We start from the raw sequence: 20,998 nt of genomic DNA, 5'->3' as shown, positions 1-20,998 counted from the left end.
TTTTTGATAATTTGAAATGTAAACGAGCGTCTCTTGTCTGAAAGTAAATTTTCATTCCTGCAGAAGCTTCTTTCAACGTCTACTGATGTTATAGGTGTGTACTTGAAAAAGACGGTCTCACTTGCTGACAATTCTTCTTCAATTTGAAAAGATGTTGCTTCACCTGTTAATATCCTATAGATTTTCTTCATTGTTTGGAAACCAGTGTAATAATGAAAATTGATAAAAAATAATAAAAATTGGAAAAAATTAACAAAAAACTTTAAAAAATGCATTAAAATGCAAAACATGCCCCAAAATTTAAAGAAAAATGCCCTATAAATCTAAAAAAATGCTCTAGAAGACAAAAAATGTCCAAAAATGCAAAAAATGCAAAAAAATGCAAATGTCATCAAAATCCGGGCCTTAGTAATTACACTTGTTATATAAAGTATTAATTACGCATCGTATGTATTTTTAATCACACATACTTTTTAAGAGATAAGTTAGATATAAGAGACAGAGATAAGAGATAAGCCCAATTTAGTTTGTTTTTACTGCTTTATTTCTTTCATCGTATTTTTTTGAACTGATAAAAATAATATGATTTCTAATAGAAGCGTTAAATTAAAAAGTGTAGCTGAATACATTGGAAAGATTATTTTAATAAAATAAAAAGTTACACAGACAATTCGTGGTATAAAGTGCTTTGACCTTTTAAAACAAACTGATTAATCTAATATATTTTTTTACATATATCTAATTTCAAAATTAAGTAAGGCATTCCCGAAATAACAAGTTGTAAGCTAAGGGGTCATGGAGGTTAAGACTCTATAATTCAATGCCCAACAACATGATTAAAGCAATGCGATCTGCTCTACGCACAAGCCACCTTTACTCCCCAAACAAAATTGGTACTTATCGATCGGAAGTACGAAAGGAAAGTTTAAGCAGCTCTCAATCTTTCGCAATGAAAGCTCAGACTACTCAACCTTTTAAGAAAACTTATTTAAATATTACTTATTACAAATAAATAAAATGGACTGAATTCAACGCAGAAACTAACATTGTTTGAGAGCATTAATTAATTTTTAATATTCTTTCTTTTTAACTGAAAGCAGCTTAATCCGGTTAAAAAAATATAAATGTTTTTTTTTTAAATACAATGCAATTATTTTAGAATATGAAAAGAAGTTTAATTGTAAGATTAAGAAGCTCGAAGTTATACAGAATTAATAGATTGAAATTTTAAAAAAAAATTTTCACATAATTATATAGGAGTTCCGTGTGAAAACATAATCCTTAACATTTTAATCAAAGATCATTTTAACTTAATTTAATTCAGGATAAAATTCAATTTTAACACATTAATTCATTTCTAATATTTCTTCTAATAATTTAAAACAGTGTAATCCAATTTAAAACAGCATAAATGACTTTTCCTAAATAACCCGTAATTATTTTAGATCCTGTAATTATAAGCTTAAGAAATTTGAAATTAAACAGAAATACTAGTTCGAAATTTTCAAAAAATCTTTTTTACGCAAAACTTCATAGTAGAGTTACACGTGAAAATATTTTTAGATCAAAAATTATATTAATTGCATTGAATTTCGAAATTAATTTCGTTTTGAAAATACTACAACATTTTTTTTCATTTCAATCAAAATTAAGAAAGAAACATAAAGGATTTTTTACCAAATACCTTTCAATGATTCTAATAGTAAATATTAAATCAGACTTTTATCAATCAATAAAACACTAAAATAAAATACAAACATTCATTTTAATGAACACAAATATATTAGAAGATGTTTATTTATGCATAATTTTTGTTGAACTTAAAGTATTTTAAATTTAATCAGTAACACAAGATAAAAGTATGCGTACCCAAGATTATAGATATTGATGCAAGATTTATCTAGTCCATATACTATACTTATTATCACTAAATCTTTTTTAGAAGAAACCTTGACCTAATCTTCTATTTCCTCGAATGCCGTTAAGTTCCGTAAGCCGATAAGTTCCGTGTTTTTCAAAAATATCTATTACATTGATAAAAAAAAAATTATTTTAAACGTCCAATAAAAAAAATAGTTCGATAATGAAATGACGTAAATCAATTTATTTGGAAAAAAATATTTATTACGTGTTTGCAAACTGATTTTATCTCCAAAAAGCAGACAATAAAACAAATAAATTTGAAACCTTGCACTTTACCCAACCTTCCTGATACATATTGATAATGAACTTATTATTTTGAGCCTTGCTCATAATGCGCATGAAAGAAAATCGACAAAGTTTGAAAAAAAATGGATATTTTTCGAAGAGCACGTTTAAAAAAAGAAGCTTGATATAAGTGTTTAAAGAAAAAACCCATAACTTTATATGCGTGCTTGAAAAGTTTGACCTAGCTAAAAATGCGCGTTAAAGAAAATGGATAAGTTTGAAAAAAAAATGGATATTTTTCGAAGAGCACGTTTAAAAAAAGAAGCTTGATATAAGTGTTTAAAGAAAAAACCCATAACTTTATATGCGTGCTAGAAAAGTTTGACCTAGCTAAAAATGCGCGTTAAAGAAAATGGATAAGTTTGAAAAAAAAATTATCTTTTTCAAAATGCACGTTTAAGAAAAGGAGCTTAATGTGCGTGTTTTCAAAAGAAAAAAAACCATAACTTAAAGTGCGTGCTTGAAAAGTTAGACCTAGCTAAAACTGCGTTTTAAAGAAAATGGACATGGTTTGAAAAAAAATTGATATTTTTCACAAAGCACGTTTAAAAAAACAAGCTTGATACAAGTATTTGAAGAAGAAGAAAGCTGTATCTTAAAATGCCTGCATGAAAAATTAGAACTAGTTCAAGCTTCCGAAAATGGACATCGCTAAAAATGCTTGTTTGAAAAGCAGTGTTTAAAATATAAGTTTACTGTAATAGACACAGCTTAAGAACCGCAATTGAAAAATATAGATAAATCTCAAAAATAAACGCTAAAATGAGCGTGATTTCTCAAAAGTCTGAAAGAAAAAGGGCAGCTTGAAAAACTCGAAACTGCTATAAAAGTGTGAGTCAGAAAATGAAGATAACTTGCTAAACCCGTTTGAAAAATAAATATAGCTAAAAATGAGGGCTTCAAAAATTGCTAAAAACGTGTTTTAGAAAATAAATATAGCTTGAAATGAGGGCTTCAAAGATTGTCAAAAAAGTGTTTTAGAAAATGAACATGGCTTGAAATTTGGATTAAAAGAATATAGATATTTAAGAACCGTTGTTAAACCGATCCAGTTGTGGGTTTACGACTACCAATGTTCAACTCTGTAGCTTAATAATTTTGAACCCAATCCAGAAGACAAGGAAACTCCTAGATCAATTATTGGGAGAAATTTACCTTTATAGGAAACATTTCTAGTGGAACTAACACGCATTTGTGTTACATGGAGAGAGAAACTACAAAAACCTTCCACGGTTAGCCTAACGGCTAGGAAACTAAAACTCATTATCCGTCTACCAGGATATTTTACGTCAGCACTGTGGTTGATGCGAGGTGTTTGAGGAATTCGTATCGACCAGCCATTGTTGGGATTTGAACCCGGTTCCCCTGAGTGGAAGTTCACCTCTATCCCTTGAGCCAACACGGCAAATCAAAATTATGGAAACACTTCTATATTATCTCCATGAATAAAATTTTTCCTTCAATAGCAATTTTTTTGTAAAATTTTACATGGCAAAACTGTTGGCAGAATTTGAAAGATCACGCTTGAAGCTTTTAAAAATGGCGTTCTTTTTTACCCATGCAAAATTTGCATCGAGTGAAATAAACGAGGGAAGCTAAAAGCTGATTTATGAGTAAAAATGACATCATTTCTAAAAACTTCAAGCATGATTCTTCAAGATGTGCCAACAGAAATGCCCATTAAGCAATTTTTCTTTTAACAACAAAAGTAAGAACCCATGCAAAATTTGCCTCGATCGAAATAAACGAAGGAAGTTAAAAGCTGATTTATGGGTAAAATAGCATCATTTCTGAACGTTTCAAGCATGATCTTTCAGATTGTGACAACAGTTTTGCCAATGTAAGATCTTTCAAAACATTTGTTGTTAAAAGAAAAAATTTTTACATGGAGATAGTAAACAATAGAACATAGATCTATTTCCATTATTTTGCTCAACCCCTGTATATATCTCAAAATACACGTTTAAAAAATGGTCATAGCTTGATGAAAACATTTAAAGACAGAAGGACGCAGCTTTGAAAAACGTGATTAACGAGTTTGGCGCAATTCAAAATACGCGTTTAAAAAAAATAATCAGCTTTTAACTTTGGTCTTAATACAGCAACTAAATATCCACAGTTGTTTTTAAGTTTTTTTTTTTCTGGTGAACAAGGTTTTCTTAAAGTACGTGGCATTAGAAGGAAAGTAATTCGTATTTTAACTTCAAAATTTTATTAATTGTTTAGTATTAAATAGCTTTTTTTTGTTATATATAGTCTCTTTAACGTGCTCTTTGAGCTTCGTCCAAAATAAAAATTTACTGCTGGTGATATGCATTAAGGCACATGAATATAAAGCAAAGTTACAATATTTTTTTATGGTCTGCCACAGTCTGAAATAAAATAAAAAATTATGGACACGAGAAAAATTTTTTTTTTGTTTTAAAAATGTTATGCAACATTTCATTTATTCGAATATCTCTTGTATAGTAGAAGATTACAAAAGATATAATTTTACAGATTATAATATAATGATATAAATTAAATAGTAAAACAAAAATATTGTGATTTTTTAAAAGTAAAATGACAGGCAACAGAAAGCACTATCCACTTCATATAAATATTTAGTAACACTTTAATCATAAGAAGTGTTTATCATACATATAAATAATTTTTAGTAGTCGGCGAGGAAGGGGTTAATCACAATTTTAAAATGTTACGTTTTTTCACTATCAGCAAAAAAAAAAAAAAAAAAAAAAAAAAAAAAAAAAAAAAAACATGGATTAGCCTTAATACTTTTGAAAGGTTGGTCAGATTTTCATTCTGGAAAGAGATTTTGCAATATCTCCAGAAAAAAATCTTAAGATTTGCATAACAGTTAAGTGTTTAGTAGAATATATTTATATTGAGCAAAAAAACTTGTTTTTTCTAAAGAAATAAAGCTTTTTTTTCATAGAATTTGGAGCCCCCAAGATAAGTGATGGATAAAGTTTTGAAAATCATTTATAGCTCAACTGCTATAAGGGTTCAAAAATTTGTTGCATCATTATTATTTCGATGAATCACATTTGAAGAATTCATAATACGAAAATAATGCTTTCATAAAATGTTTTACGGCTTCGGCCAAAGACAAATAATATAATAAGAAATTTAGGTAAAAAACATATTTTTACTAATTAATTTGCTAATGATAAAAAAGTTTAGATTGCAAGGTAAAATTATTTTTTATACTCAGTATTTTTAAATATTTTAAAACCTAAATTTTAATTTTTCAGGTCATTTTATTTTATAATTTTATAACCGTCTTTGAACAGTCGACCGAATTTCATGAGTTTACGACTACTAATGTTCAACGTTCAACTCCGTAGCCTTGTAATTTTGAACCCAATTCAGAGGACAAGGGAACTCCTAGATCGAGTATTGGGAGCAATTTGCCTTCGTGGAAGACTAACCCGCTTCGTGGATGGAGCTAACCCGCATTTGTGTTACATGGAGAGGAAGACCACGAGAACCTCCCACGGTTACCCTGACGGCAAGGAGACTTTTTATTGCATAGTAAGATCAAGGGAAATAATCATTTAAATTAGTTATTTAAAAGTTTTATCTGAATAAAATGACTAAATTTTGGTATGGAAGTTCTATTGAATATCAAAATAGCATTGAATCTGTAGAATAATAAAAAGAACTTCATGCATCGGTCGTTATAAAGGAGGAGCCGCTTTAATGGGGTGTCGTACTAAACAGTGTAGATTGCATTTAGAAAAATTTTCATTTAGGCTATTTAAGGCTCTCTTGTTTCTTAAAATTACGCATGCCAATTCTATGCTTATTATCATAATACGTGTGAGTTTGTAATATATTCATAACTGCTAAGTTAACTTTTGATACTAAGTTTAATTATTTTGTTTTATAAACAATGAATATTTCTCACTATTCATAATATTCTAATTCTTATTGTGACTACTTTTTAATATTCATAATATTCTTATTCTTATAATGAATACTTCTTAATATTCATCTTAAAGCAATGAATATTAAGAAATAATCATTGCATGGTAAAAAATAATGCCGAACTACAGCTTTAGTTTTGAAAAAATAATAATAAACTTTAAAATATTTAAACTGTTTGTCCGTTTTTAACTGCAATTAATTCTATTCCTTACATTAGTAGATATATTATAAATTTAGAATTTTATTTTGATTTTAAGGCACTTTAACTATGTTGTTTTGTTTATCCAGATAAAAAAGCTTCAAAAAATAGTTCGATAGATTTCATGTCAATTTTTGGTTACATGCTTTACATACTAAGATAAAATGTTATTTACAATAGCTTTAAACGTATAGTTTTTTAATAAAGGAATTTTTTTTTCTAATGGCAGGCACTGAATTTGAATCTTTTGCCTATACTATGCCAGAATTGTTGCTCATTTCGCGTTACCCAGTGGGCACCTGTGAACCAAAGTCACGGAGGCGAGCAACATTGACCACGCCACACTGCCACAAACCCGTTTTTAGGGTGGGCCACATTCACACATCATACACACANCACCGGTGTAAGGGGCCAAGAGAAAAAAGCGCATAAGTGAAAGAGGCGCATAAGTGAAAAACTTCAAAATTCTAAAACGCAACGTAAATTGCAGTGACAATATGAATAAATATGTTTCTAAAGATTAAATGTTAATATTTATACTGTTTTGGTATTTAGTACTATAATTATACAAAGAAAAAATTTAACATACCTTAAGACAATTTATTTCCTTACAAAACAATCTTAATACATGTTTGTATTTGTTTTTGCCGACGTATTTCAAAAACAGTTTCCTCCAGTTCATATAAATGGGATAAGGGGGAGTTTCATAAACAAAATTAAATTGTAAATAATCACGAAAAATGTCTAAAGCTTCCAATACTATTGTGTCTTTTGGAGGAACTGTATCATCCTCGTCAGTATCATCCACCACGTTCTCATCGTCCACAAGTTTTAGTTAGATATAAATGAACACTTCTTCACAAAAAAATTGAGTTTTATGGGAGGGGGTGAAACATTACATGATAAATTTCTAAGAAAAGTACTTGACGTCATAATATGCTGCAAAATAAGTTGTTCGATTACTAATGTCACTAAACACATCACCTCCTTTTATTTACTTATAACTTATAATGTCCATCTGACTGCAAATAAGTAATCGCGGTCTCTTTCATCTTTCGTATTCCAGGTGTCTTTTTTTTCTCTAGAAAACAGCATGGGAGTATAACTAACCTCTGGACAAGAGGAATGGTCATTTTCTTAAAGATGAATGGGCTTTCATTGTTGTTGGTGTAACAGATAAGACACCCTATTCAAAATTCTAGAAAGAATGTCTTTCTAGAAACAGCAAATTCAATAGGATCTAACGACATATATTTCTTTTCATCTGTAACAAGGATTGCTTATTTGCTTCATTTTTAATTTAAAACATTTTTTTAAAAAAGAAAAAATATTTTAAGGATTAAAAATTTAAAATGTTAGCCTTAAATTTCGGCGCATAATTGCAAAATTGACTTTTAGAGCGACGCACAAACGAAGGATGTTTATCAAAGCCGAAAAACAAACTATGGCAAAAGAAATGACGGGGTCATCAGCTCACACGATTATAAAATTATGTAAAAATTTGATAATTAAAGTAATAATTAAATGATGTTTTAAATAACAGTTTTATCTAGTTTGATTCAGTTGCATTAAAAATCATATTGTTAATAAAAATATAATTATTTTTATTCCTTGCATACTTATATTCCTTGCAATAAAATTAATAATTGATGATTAAAGATCCAACCTGTTGGCGTTTAATTACTATCTATTGTGGGGGCCACTCACATTTTATTTGGATGAGAAAATAGCTAATCATGAAATAATTTTACAGTTTAGTTATTCTTTCTTTATAAGGTTCGGTCAGTACAAACATTAAAAAATTAGCAGCTAAAGTAAAAAAATTAATTGTATTTTAATAAATTTGTATTCACCAACTCGCTTAGTTAAATGTATGATCTTTATTTCTTAAATTTTAAAGTAAATCCTAATAAAAAGAAATTTGTTACTCTTTTCATTGCAATGCTGACGACTTATAATTTTTTTTCCTTCTTTCTCTCTGAATTTATGTACATTATTAAGTTTTACTTACACTTTCTTCTTAATGTATTATGTTGGGGCCAAATTTACAAATTACAGCGCCGACTGTCAGGTTAAGATAATGAATAACTTAAAAATCTTGTAACTACTTCTTGTTTATTTCGTTAATCTGAGATCAGATTTACTTATTTGCGTAGGTCGACACGTTTAGGCAGTTTTGAAAATTTCAATACCATTTTTCATTTATTTATTTTTAAATTTTTGGATCAGATTTTCGTCACTACACACTTTTGTCAGCTTACTCAATGAATTACTTAACACGTTGAATGCCACCCTAATTTTACATGTCTTGCCAGTCTGGCCAAACGGTAAATAACTACAAACTAAATTTACAAATATTAGACAGATTTTGCTAGTTTTTTAAAAGATTTAGGTGAAGTATCTGATGGTAGATGGTAGAAATCATAAAAATCTCGGTGCGCTGCCGCGAAGCGGCATTAACCGATTCATCTGTAGTAGTAAATCGATGATGAGGAGTAGTGAAGTGGAATGGAGATGGGGGGAAGAGGTGGTGCTTAGCACCAAAAATCGAGAGTGTACTTCGTGTGCTAAGGCAACATCATATCCCTAAGGAAAAAGGCAGTGATTGGGCTAAATTTAGTGTTGTCGTCAATTAATTCGATATCTAGGAGTGAGTTAAAACTGCTGGTGGTACAGGTTTTTGCTTCATCGTAGAAATTTTGGTTTAAATTTTTTATATAGACGTTGATGTCATCAATTTTAAGATCCCTTTTTATACTATTATTGCTAATGCATTTAGGGGCGCCGAAGAGTCTTCTTATAATCTTCCCTTCTGCCATAGAGAGTTTATTTTTGAAGTATCTGTCCTAGTCCTAGTGTTTTGATTTTATTGGGCACCTGGGCCGCGAAGCGTCCCCTATCCCATTCATCTGGAATTATAGAACAGTTTTGGTTGAGCAATGAGGTAAGCAGGCAATGGAGTTGCTTTTATGAATATTTCAAGCTCTTTGCTTGAATAACTAAAATGGAATAAAAAAAAATTGAGCAGCTTGCTCTAAACTGTGTTTGTTTGATTTTGGAGTTGTTCAGAATTCTATCAGCATGAGTAAACGTTATTTTCAGAAAGGTTGATGAAATTATTTGTTTTGATAGTTATGATATGAAGCGTCGGAGGTGAAATGTGCAGCTATTGGTCTGTAGTTTTTATCTTTGATATAATTTTCAAATTTAAAGATTTCATTAAAATTTGCGGTTTTACATTCTATGGCTTTATCGAAAAAATCTGTGTTTAGCTTGTATATATGCTGTGATAGAGTTGGTATTTTGAGATCTGCATGTATATTGGTATTCCGGATGAACCATCTTGCACAGGTTATTTTTCTAAGGGTATATAGTAGCTTCTTTAGTTTAAGTGACATATTCTGATTATATATTAATGGTTGTATGGCTATTATTGCTGCATTTGCTTTATCTATTGTGCTTTTTATGTGATCATTCCAGGTGAGTTTGCTATTCATTATAAGGCCAAGATAATTTGCTTTTTTAACTATTGGTATTGGTATGTTGAACATTTTTGGTTGAAGTTGTGGAAGTATTTTAATTCTTCTTTTTTGTATAATTAATATTTGTGATTTTCCAGCATTTACTGCAGTTTTCCATTTTAAGCACCAGTCTTCTATTTCGTCTATATGGTCTTGTAGTTTTTGAAGAGCATGATTTGGGTTTCTGGATTTAATAATAATACCGGTATCGTCTGCGTAATAGGCTGTTATGCTGTTATAATCGGCTTTGTTTATAGGAAAATCATAAGTGTATAATATGTATAATATCGGTCCCAGAATGCTGCCCTGTGGTACTCCGGCTGTGATGTTTCTCTTTGTGGATTTTTTGTTTTTGATGGTGATTTGAAATGTTCTATTAGAAAGATAGCAGGATAGGAGTTTGATTATGCCGGGTGGAAAATTCAGCTGTATGAGTTTATATATTGTACCAGTGTGCCATACTTTATCAAATGCTTTGGATATGTCGATCATCAGGAAGGCTATTGTTTCTTTATTTATGATTGCTCTGCCAGTATAGTCTATTATTCGGAGTAACTGTTTGGTGGTATCTAGTTTTTGTCGGAATCCATACTGTTCGTCGGGGAGGGCTGTAAGAAGTGGTTTTATTCTATTGTAGATGATTTTTTCGTATATTTTTCCAAGTATGTTAAGTAGACTGATTGGGCGATAACTCTCAGGGCAGCTTGGGTTCTTATTTTTCTTGAGAAATAGAATGACTGATGCGTTTTTCCAGATTTGTGGGTAGTAATTATGAGCAAGGCAGACATTAAAAATATGCGTGATTTTGCAGATGTAGTTGTTTGGTAATAGTTTTATCATCTTATTCTTTATCCCGTCCTCACCTGGAGCTTTATTGTTTTTCAGTTTTTGTATGATGCAGCTAACTTCTTGATTATTGGTTGAATTTATTGTTTCTGGGATGAGGTGTTCAGTTTGAAAATTATTAACTTCTTCTGTGATGATATTGTGATGATTTTGGTCAGAGTTGATATTTGGTGAAAATTGATTTTGAAGTGAATCTGCGAATATTTCGATTTTTTCTGATATTGTGTAAACTGCGCCTGATGGTCCATTTATTGGTCTGTCTATTTGAGGAGTTGTTTTCAGTTTCTTGGCCATTTTCCATATAGAGTTGTTGGTAGTGCAGAGGGAGGCGATTTTTGCCTGCCACAGTTGTTTTTTAATCTGGTTATTGAGTTGTTTTATTGCGTCCAGGTTTGCTGGGTCGTAAGTTCTTTGGTACCATTTTCTGTGCGAGTTCCTTAATCTTATTATATTCTTTATTTCAGGTGGTAATCTGTAATGATGGGCAATATACTTGGTTTCTGTGGAAACGTTTTTAAAAGCATCTGTTATTTCATTCTAGATTTGCTGTATGAAGNTTGCTTCATCGTAGAAATTTTGGTTTAAATTTTTTATATAGATGTTGATGTCATCAATTTTAAGATCCCTTTTTATACTATTATTGCTAATGCATTTAGGGGCGCCGACGAGTCTTCTTATAATCTTCCCTTATGCCATAGAGAGTTTATTTTTGAAGTATCTGAAAAAAGTGGTGAATTATATAAGCCTACGAATTGTTTAGACATAGTGGCGGATAAAAATTTACTAAATTGAATTTATTAAACCAAGAATCTCAATTGATAAACTACCACTTGAAAATATTTTTTCGCTGTCCGGAGCAAGTCGGCATCTCTAATAAAGCATCTCTCATAAATAAAACTATTTTTGTGTGTTCTATATTGTATTACTTTCTTCAAACCATTTCAGTAACGATAATAATATTTTACTCGAATTATGTGTTTCTAATAATCTTAACTTCGCCGGTCACCTGTGACCCTCGTGGCGCTACGGACAAACTCAATGCCGGTCACCGATGACCCCCATGGCATTCAACGTGTTAGCTTTGTTTCGCGAAAGTTTTTCATGTATGATGGACTCGATAGATGGCGTGCGTGCCCGTTGCTGCGTTTCATTTGAAAGGAAGAAATAAGAAATCTAGTTAGTCTTATGAGGAATAAATAATCTTACGCTTGGAAATACCAGTGTTCTGTTGCACAGATTATTATTTCTGTTTTTAGGACTTTCAATTTTCTTCAGTAGAAATGAAATCGAATTTTCATGTAATTTTTTGAATTGAATAAAGTTTTAAATCAATTAACATCTTACCGCTTTAGATTATGGGGATTATTTATTTAAATATACAATTGGTTTATAGATATTTATTTCTATATTGTGTATTAATTAGTAAGTGTATTTAGCAATACAACTTATAGTTTTACATTAATATAGAAATTATTTTAAATAAATGTGTGAACCTTAACTTTTAATTTTTCTTTTTCAAATGTAAAAGGGTTACAATAAATCTGGAAATATTATACTTTCTTATTTCATTTAAATTCAAAATTTCAATGAATAAAATTAAATTATTTTTTTAATCAAAAGTAGCTTTTTTAAAACATTTATATAAATGAACTCTTACCCCTTTGTAATAATGACATTAAAATTTAAAAATTTATTTTTTAATTATGAGAAGCTAAAATCAAAATATAAATCAAACATTTTATTATTTCATTCCTATTTAATACATATTCATACAAAAATAAATAAATAATAAGCATAATAAAAGTAATTTTCAGAATCATTAAAAGTTTGTTAGTTTTCCGTTATTGATTTTCCTTAACCTTAAACCAGGCCAGGGTGAGGGTTGTGCGATCCGCTACAGCCCCGTAATAGAAAAAAATATTATTCAATTTTATTTATTTATTTATTATTATTTGTTTAAAGAAATATAACTTACCAATTTACTTTGAAAAATGCATTCGATTGCATTAAATTTCCTTTTTACAACTCATTCCGTCACTTATTACTTATTGTTGCAAATTTTTTTACACACGTTTTCTATGCGTTATTATTTTAATTGTATTTGTTGGAGAAACGGATTTTAAATGGAAAAAAGATTCGAAAAAGAAACTATTACCAGTGTTGCCACAGGTGACTAAAAATGCGGAAATTGGTGAACAATGAAATTCAAAATTTTTTTAAAAAGAAACTAAAATTAGCTACACCTTTCCTAGAACATTTTTTTTCTGTTTACTATTGAAAATAAATGTAAAGAATGTGTTCGCTTTAAATATGAATGCTTTGAAATGTTAGTCAAAAGGGTAGCTGCGATTGAATCCCACCAGTGTTAATATTTTGTCAATTTATGTATCAATAGGGCGGATTTGTTGACCCCTCTTTCAGGGGCACCATATTAGGTGGTCCAACATTGCTCCCACAGTAAGGACAGATAGTACAGAGAATGAAAGAACATCCATGCCTTGCCAGGGATCCGAACCCAGAACCTTCCTAATGCAAGGCCAGTTTCCAGACCCCTACACAGACCGATCAGCTTAAATATTGACACTGACCGGGGTTCCTGGGGACAAGCAATATCTTGCTTTCCGTCACTTAGCCCTAACTGCCACACCACACCTACTTAACGCGTTCACGCCGGGAAAAGTGAAAATACTGGTAGAAGAACTATTTCAATATTAGATAATATTCGGGAGGAGTTAATCTATTCTCAACAATAACAATTCACTGTAAGGAAATTTATCACGGCGAAGAAGCAATTCAGTATAAAAATTGCATCCGTTAAAAACAATTGGTAGTTATGGATTTTTATCATTCCCGGAAAAAAACTAAAAAATGAAATTTATTGTTGCCAGTTTCTACTCCGGTGCGCTGCCAAGATGAGACAATCTAGCGTGACCCACCAGTAAGAACCCTTTTGAAGGCCGTAGTAAGTATACTTACCACCACGTTTTACCACTTTTAATTTAGGTTTCCATTTTTCAATAACTTCAGCTTTCTTGAAGTGAGTTGGAATAAAATTGGTAACCATTTGTCACTTTTAAAAAACGTATAAAAGTTATAAAATACATAATTCCTTTAGAAGTTTGTAGCATTTAAGGAATGTATTTCATAAATAAAGAAAAATAAAAGTCAGTAAGCTCCTAATAGGTCATGTTAAATATATTTACCACCAAAAAAAATGGCATTCTTATAAACTAAATGAGTTTTTTTTTATATCAATTACTGTACCTAAAAAAGAAGCTATCTACAACAAAAGGTAAATTTTTACGCACAATGACTGGCGCCCCAAGGGCGATTAGCAATAGATTACTCAAAAAAGACTTAAACATTGATGATATCAATTGCTTTATAGCTAAATTGACCACAAAATTTTATAGCGACGCAAAATCATGCACCACATTAGATTTCAGTAAGTTGTTCGATATTGATATAATCCGTGATAATTCGAATTTCAGCCCAATTACCGCCTTTTTATGCTCAGACTGCATACTATCAAAATACTATTAACTTTATCATACAACTCAAGTACTAANAAACTAAAGATTTACTTCTTTAAGGACTTGATTTGTCGTTACAACATACTACAACTTCAAAGATATTTAGGACCTCCCAGAATACAACAAAACAGAATCGATGAATCGGTTAGTGGCGCTTCGCGCCAAACGCCGAGATAACCCCAATATCCAGCATCAATTACTGTTCTTAAAACAATTTCAATTCCAAAAATATTTTAATTTACCTTTACTAGAAATAAAGAGCCCATTAAAGGGTTAAATTAATATCAAAAAGAAAGGAATTGAAATACACTAGCATACAAAGATTTTATTCCAAGCAGTGTAAAACATTCTGGCCTTTTTCTTGATGTTTGGTAGCTGATGCTTTTAACCTCTTCGAGAAGGGCGAGTCATATATGCATTCTCAGGGTGGCGATAATCAGGGTAAAAAAAGATAAAAACTGGTAACAAAACTATTAGCTTATTTGTGGGCGGGGTAATGATGCTTTTCTTTATTTAATTCACCACTACTTATTTCGAACTAAAAATTTTATAGTTACACTTTTAGCACACATGAATTGGATGTGTTAGATTTAAAGTGAAAGCAAAAATAAATCCGTCAAATTAGCTATGTCCAAACTTAAGCTACCGCTTTTAATATTTTACCATCCTGATACTGATTCCTTACGAATATATTTATGAATCGCCCGTCCAGAAAGGGTTAGGAAGGACAGCAAAGAGGGGTTGCACAAAATTATGGAAACACTTCGTACTTTACATCAACAATCTTTCTTTTAGTAACAAATGATTTGGAAGATTTTGCATCGCAACAGGACTAAAAGTTCATGACGGAAAAGAGTAAAAGTTGTCAACTAAAAATTTCATTTACAGCTGTTTTTTTGGAAAGTGTAAATATCCATAACAAACAAACTTTTTTAACGGGTACAATACATATATAAAACTGCTTCTTCCGTCAGAAAAAGTTCATAATACTGAGTTTATAATTAAAAATAGACTTACTCCTCTTAAAAGCCATCTGTTATTGAAATGATTCAACCATTATTTTTTTCTCTTTTCTGTCTCAATTTCAGGCCTGTATGGCAAAACTATTGACACAATTTGAGCGAGCTCACTTGAATCTTTAAGAAATGGTTTCAATTTCACCCTAACAAAATTTCCATCGACAAAAATATGATCAAATTAAAAGCTTTTTTTTCCTTTTTTAATAACACTATAATTCAATAACATTCTTGGATAAATGTTACAGTCCTATTAAATTATTTCAAAATTGCTGGTACTGGAATTAAAAAAAGTTATTAACTTCTTCTCCTCTATTTGGTCGATCCCAATACTCCATGGGTAAAAAGGACATTATTTCTAAAAGATTCAAGCATGATTTCAAAAATTGAGCCAACTGTTTCGCCATGTAGAATTTTCCAAAGCATTTACTTCTAAAAATATTGTTTACATAGAATTAGTATAGAATTGTTTCCGTACTTTTGTATTTGCTACCTATGTATATGTTGCTCTTGATTTCGGATTTTTTTTTCTTCTTGCTATTTAATCCTTAATGTATATGCATGCTACTCCGTATGTATATGTCTATCCTTTTGTGTATGTTATTCGGTATATGTTACTCTTGAATATGGAATTTTTTATCTTCTTGCTATTTAGTCCTTAATGTATATGCATGCTACTCCGAGTGTATGTGTCTATCCTTTTGTGTATGTTATTCGGTATACATTACTCCTGAATATGGAATTTTTTATCTTCTTGCTATTTAGTCCTTAATGTATATGCATGCTACTCCGAGTGTATGTGTCTATGCTTTTGTGTATGTTATTCGGTATATGTTACTCTTGAATATGGAATTTTTTATCTCCTTGCTATTTAGTCCTTAATGTATATGCATGCTACTCCGAGTGTATGTGCCTATGCTTTTGTGTATGTTATTTGGTATATGTTACTCTTAAATATCGGTATATGGTACTCTTAAATAGTAAATTTTTTATCTTCTTGCTATTTATTTGTTAGTGTAAACTTTTGCATAGGTTACCCATGTATAGGTTACTCTTGAGTTACGAATTTTTTTATCATCTTACCATTTAATCGTTAGTGTAACCTGCTTCGAATAAAATTAAATACTTGCAAGCAACTCAATTGAATATTCGTTTTTTTTTCGTTTTTTTCATATTTTAAGTCATACAAGAACAAATTCTAAAGGAATGAATATCAATGTTCCATTTATGGTATACATAGAAAATTACGGTAAGGAATTTAAATATTCAGAACCTATAATTATTTGTAAAAATTTTAGTTTAACTAATTCTTATTATCATAAACAAAAATATTCATCCAATACTTACGCTGACGTACGGAAACCGATAACTAGGAAAAGCACAATTCACTTTATATCTGCTTGATATGAAAAATGCGTTTGATTTGAAGTGACTTTCAAAGAGCTGACTTTCTATTTTTGATGATAAGCATACTGAACAAGTTTAAAAATAGAATAGAATTATGCATTATTTTCAAACATTTCCAATCAACAACCTATAATATTACGTTTGATTAGAGACCTTTGCACGATAGTAAATTTCAGATAAAATTTTTATCGAAGAGAATAATGTTTCAGTAAATTATAAAATTAAATGATTTTTTGAACCTGTAATACCATTAAGAGTGCATGGTATTACATGACTTAATACTGAAATATTAATAAGTCAACTATTAAAATCATTAACTGTATTACTTAGAAAATTATTAACTGTATTACATTTTGCAAAATAAATTATGAACAATTTCTTTTTAACAAAATTTTAAACTTTATGATGCGCCATTTTTTTAGATCATCATGGCTGACTATTTTAACCCCCTCTGAAACAACAGCCTAGTTACGTCTTTAACTGCTTAAAAAAGTTTATTTTACTCAATTTACACTGCTCTTTTCTTGCTGCTTCTTTTATTGTTAACTCTTTTTTTTCATTAAAATAGCTTTTTTCGAAAAGATTGCAATCATTTTCACAAAGTATTTTCTTTACTAGACTTTTCTAAGCATAACTCTACTAAGCATGAACTATATTATCGAATTAAGTAATACTTATCTTGATATTTTCTTTCTTTTAAGGCAATTATATTTTTTCTATTAAGTAAATTTAATTTTTCTAATCGGTTCATCCTAGATCAAATTATTTTTCAATTTCACAACTCGCCATATATAATTCACCACACGCCTAAAAATGTATAGTAATAATAAATAAATAAAAGTAAGAAGAAGTAATAAAAATGGAATTGGTTTATAGTTTTGAAGAGTTTAAAAATATTTCTGTGAGTAAAAAATACATGTTAGAAAAAAAATTAAAGAAGATGTTTAAAAAAAAATCTTCTGCAAAATGTAGACACTTTTCATTTAGTGTTGATTGGAAAGATAATCTCTATTGCTTTTCGAGCTGTTAACAGCTGAATGTAATTGAATTAACATAATTAAGAGAAAGTTTCAAATAATTATTGAAGTTATACTTCTTATACGACTTCCAACAAGGTTGCGTTAAACATTTAACGCTACAATTTTATTGGCCGGGAAATCGCGCGGTAGGATCCAGTTTTCCCTCATTCATTTCCATATTGTTTTGGTTCTCATTAGCATAAAAATAATTAAAGTACTGTTTTTCTATAAATATTTTTTTAGTTTGTTTTGATACACATATAATTTAAATAGGGTAGTATTTTTTATTTTCAAATTTAGTGGATAACAATTGTAAAAGATGAGTGAAAACAATCCCACGGACAATGCGACGGATTTAAGGTTATGTCAAGGTACGTCTCTTGTGAATATCAATTGATTGTTTCTCTTCTGAAATTACATTATGACGCATTCACATGCATTATTAATACAAATACATTTTCCAGGGCGAGACGATGAGACAAACACAAGCACTGGTTCAAGAGGTCCACGAGGGAAAAATGCACAATATTACCCTGATTACAGAGCACGGAAGCGAGCGGAGCAGGAAAAAGAATCGTTGAATAGAACTAGTGATCCTTCAACAATTAACGTCGCAGATTGCGAAGTTTAACTTCTTCCGCGAGGAGGAACTCCACGCACTATTTTTTTTTATAATTAACATAGCATTCTATTCCAGAGAGAAACAAATTTATATTCATATTCATTTAAATCGTACGAACTAAAATAACAAAACTTCATAAAGGTTTTTTTTTTTTTTTTTTGCCTTGAAAGATTACATTTAGCATGTTTGCTCCCTCATTCGATAGTTACGCAGACATTGAATTATAAAAAGAAAGGAAAAATAGCTCCTATCTTTTTAATCTTCTGCTTTTATCTTTTTAAATGAATGGCGCAAAATTACATATCGTGTTGTCACCATAATAAATAATTAATATAAAGCTTTAAAATCGATTCTATAAATTCAGAGATGCCAACTTGCTCCGGACAGCAAATATATATTTTAAAGTGGTAGTTTATCAATTGTGATTCTTGGTTTAATAAATTCAATTTAATAGATTTTTATGCACCACTATTTCTAATGAATTCGTAGGCTTATGTAATTCACCACTTTACAGCACTTACGCTATGCTATGCCTTTAATATAGCAAGCAAATATAGTCAAATATTTGCAAAATTTACTGTGTAGTTATTTACGGTTTTTTTAATTATTTCGGCGTGTCCGGAGCAGTTAGCATCTCTGTAAATTAGTCGTTAACAATTTTGAAACAAACTGCGGCAACTTCAAAACAAGCAAAGTTGGTAACTCACATAATAAAGACTGAATACATAGTATATTGTCTCTCCTTTAACACTAGGTTTACGGACGTTTCTTATATACCCAGACGTGCCAACTTTTAATCCCTTCCATTATCATTTTTCCCAGTGGTATTAAAATGGAATTAAAACTTCAATTTTAAGCAAACAAATACGTTGTATTTGAAAAGAATTAAGTTGTCAACCATGATAGTAACGCATATTAATATATCAGCTTGATTTTTGTAAGAATAGTGGTGATCAAAATCATTTAAAAATTAAATTTATAAAAGAAAAAATAGTATATATTTACTACCACTTTAAATATGAAAATAAAATCTCCGGCAAAATGCGGGAGAGTTGGCAGGTATGTATGCCTATCTCAACGAACACGCGTCAATTTGACGCATGAACGAATACATATAACAGCACTTACAGAGATCCCAACTTGCTCCGGACAGCAAATATATATGTTAAAGTCGTATTTTATCAATTGTGATTCTTGGATTAATCAATTCAATTTAGTAGATTTTCATCCACCACTATTTCTAAATAATTCATAGGCTTATATCATTCACCACTTTTTGGTACTTACGCAAATCATCCACACACGGAATTTCACGAACTGGTTACGCTACTTGATGTCATGTGTCACGGATTAGATGCGGTGATGTCACTTTAAGGAAGAGTTTTTCGAAATGATGCCATGCGAAAACGCTGCCGATAACTGATGCTGATCATGCTCTACTGACGTTCTCTTCTCCCTTGCGATGCCGGTTATGCTGAATTGATGCTGATTATCCTGAACGTTACGAGGTGAGTGATACAGATTTTGATCTCGTCAGGTTCCTGAGTCGGGAGAGACAATACTGACAACTGGCCATTTTGATGTCTGGATTTTGAGCCCGCCATTTTGTTTTTTCAAGTCATGCCGTATCATAAAACAGCTCGTGGTGGAAAGGTCTCACTCTCTGGTCGTAATTCACCGTCGCATTGCAAAGAATCCACGTCATTAGAAGAAATCATTGCTACCTGTGGGATATCAAAAAAATACTTTCCACCAGTTGAACACGAACATATTGACGATCTCGTAGAGTTTTACACTCAGTTTGATACAGAGGAGCTGATTGGTTTAGATAAATTACTTAGCAAACTGCTCATTCAAATAAGATCAAGTTACTCTGGAGACTATGAATACTCCTACTTCCTAAAACTGACAAATGCAGCTTATCACGTCAGGTGGAAGAGGAAAAACTTTCAAGCGGAAGAAAACAAGGAGATGAATAAAAACTCCATTCAACTCGAATCAATAATGACTGAAATTAATCCAAGCACTGAAGACATAACCATGGAAAATAAAGATGAAAACCTGAATACAACACCGAATACAGAAACAGACACGGACATCAATATTAACAATAGCACAGAACCACCTGCAAAGAAAAGAAAAAAGAAGAAGAAAAAGCAAAATGCAATCAAAACAATTGAAGATAATTCTACACTCATATCTGCAAACAGCTGTCCTTCTTCTAGCCAACATAATTCAACAGATGACGTCACTATCTTGCCGACAACAAAACCTAAGGAGGATACCGACAAAGTACGGGATCCGCCCAGCAAACCTGAAATAACACTGCAAGCCAGATATATTAAGGTTTTGGTCCGGGGCCTGCCTGTGGACTTTGATACAGATGCCATCAATACAGAATTACAGAAAAACANTTTTTTTTTTTTTTTTTTTTTTTTGCCTTGAAAGATTACATTTAACATGTTTGCTCCCTCATTCGATAGTTACGCACACATTGAATTATAAAAAGAAAGGAAACATAGCTCCTATCTTTTTAATCTTCTGCTTTTATCTTTTTAAATGAATGGCGCAAAATTACATATCGTGTTGTCACCATAATAAATAATTAATATAAAGCTTTAAAATCGATTCTATAAATTCAGAGATGCCAACTTGCTCCGGACAGCAAATATATATTTTAAAGTGGTAGTTTATCAA

At 30.6% G+C, this 20,998-nt stretch overlaps 2 protein-coding genes across 2 annotated transcripts in view; one reads left to right on the top strand and one right to left on the bottom strand.

Annotated features, from left to right (window-relative positions):
• LOC107456108 (retinaldehyde-binding protein 1) overlaps nt 1-16,784 on the bottom strand; it is a 41,875-nt gene extending 25,091 nt beyond the window's left edge. Inside the window, exon 1 of the mRNA XM_071184929.1 lies at nt 16,601-16,784. The gene's annotated coding sequence lies outside the window, so the exon portion shown is untranslated. The remainder of the gene's footprint in view (nt 1-16,600) is intronic.
• Nucleotides 16,785-19,624: 2,840 nt separating this feature from the next.
• On the top strand, nt 19,625-20,714 carry LOC139426362 (uncharacterized; the record flags this gene model as incomplete). Its single annotated transcript, XM_071184928.1, is given in 1 exon segment — nt 19,625-20,714. A coding segment is annotated over 1 exon segment (793 nt), but the record flags the coding sequence as incomplete, so codon positions are not given.
• Between the last annotated feature and the right edge of the window lie 284 nt (nt 20,715-20,998).

This window comes from Parasteatoda tepidariorum, chromosome 9, assembly GCF_043381705.1.
Source record: "Parasteatoda tepidariorum isolate YZ-2023 chromosome 9, CAS_Ptep_4.0, whole genome shotgun sequence".
In the NCBI taxonomy this organism is placed as follows: Eukaryota; Metazoa; Arthropoda; class Arachnida; order Araneae; family Theridiidae; genus Parasteatoda; species Parasteatoda tepidariorum.
Note: the sequence above shows the minus strand (reverse complement) of the source record. Positions and strands in the feature narration are given on the sequence as shown.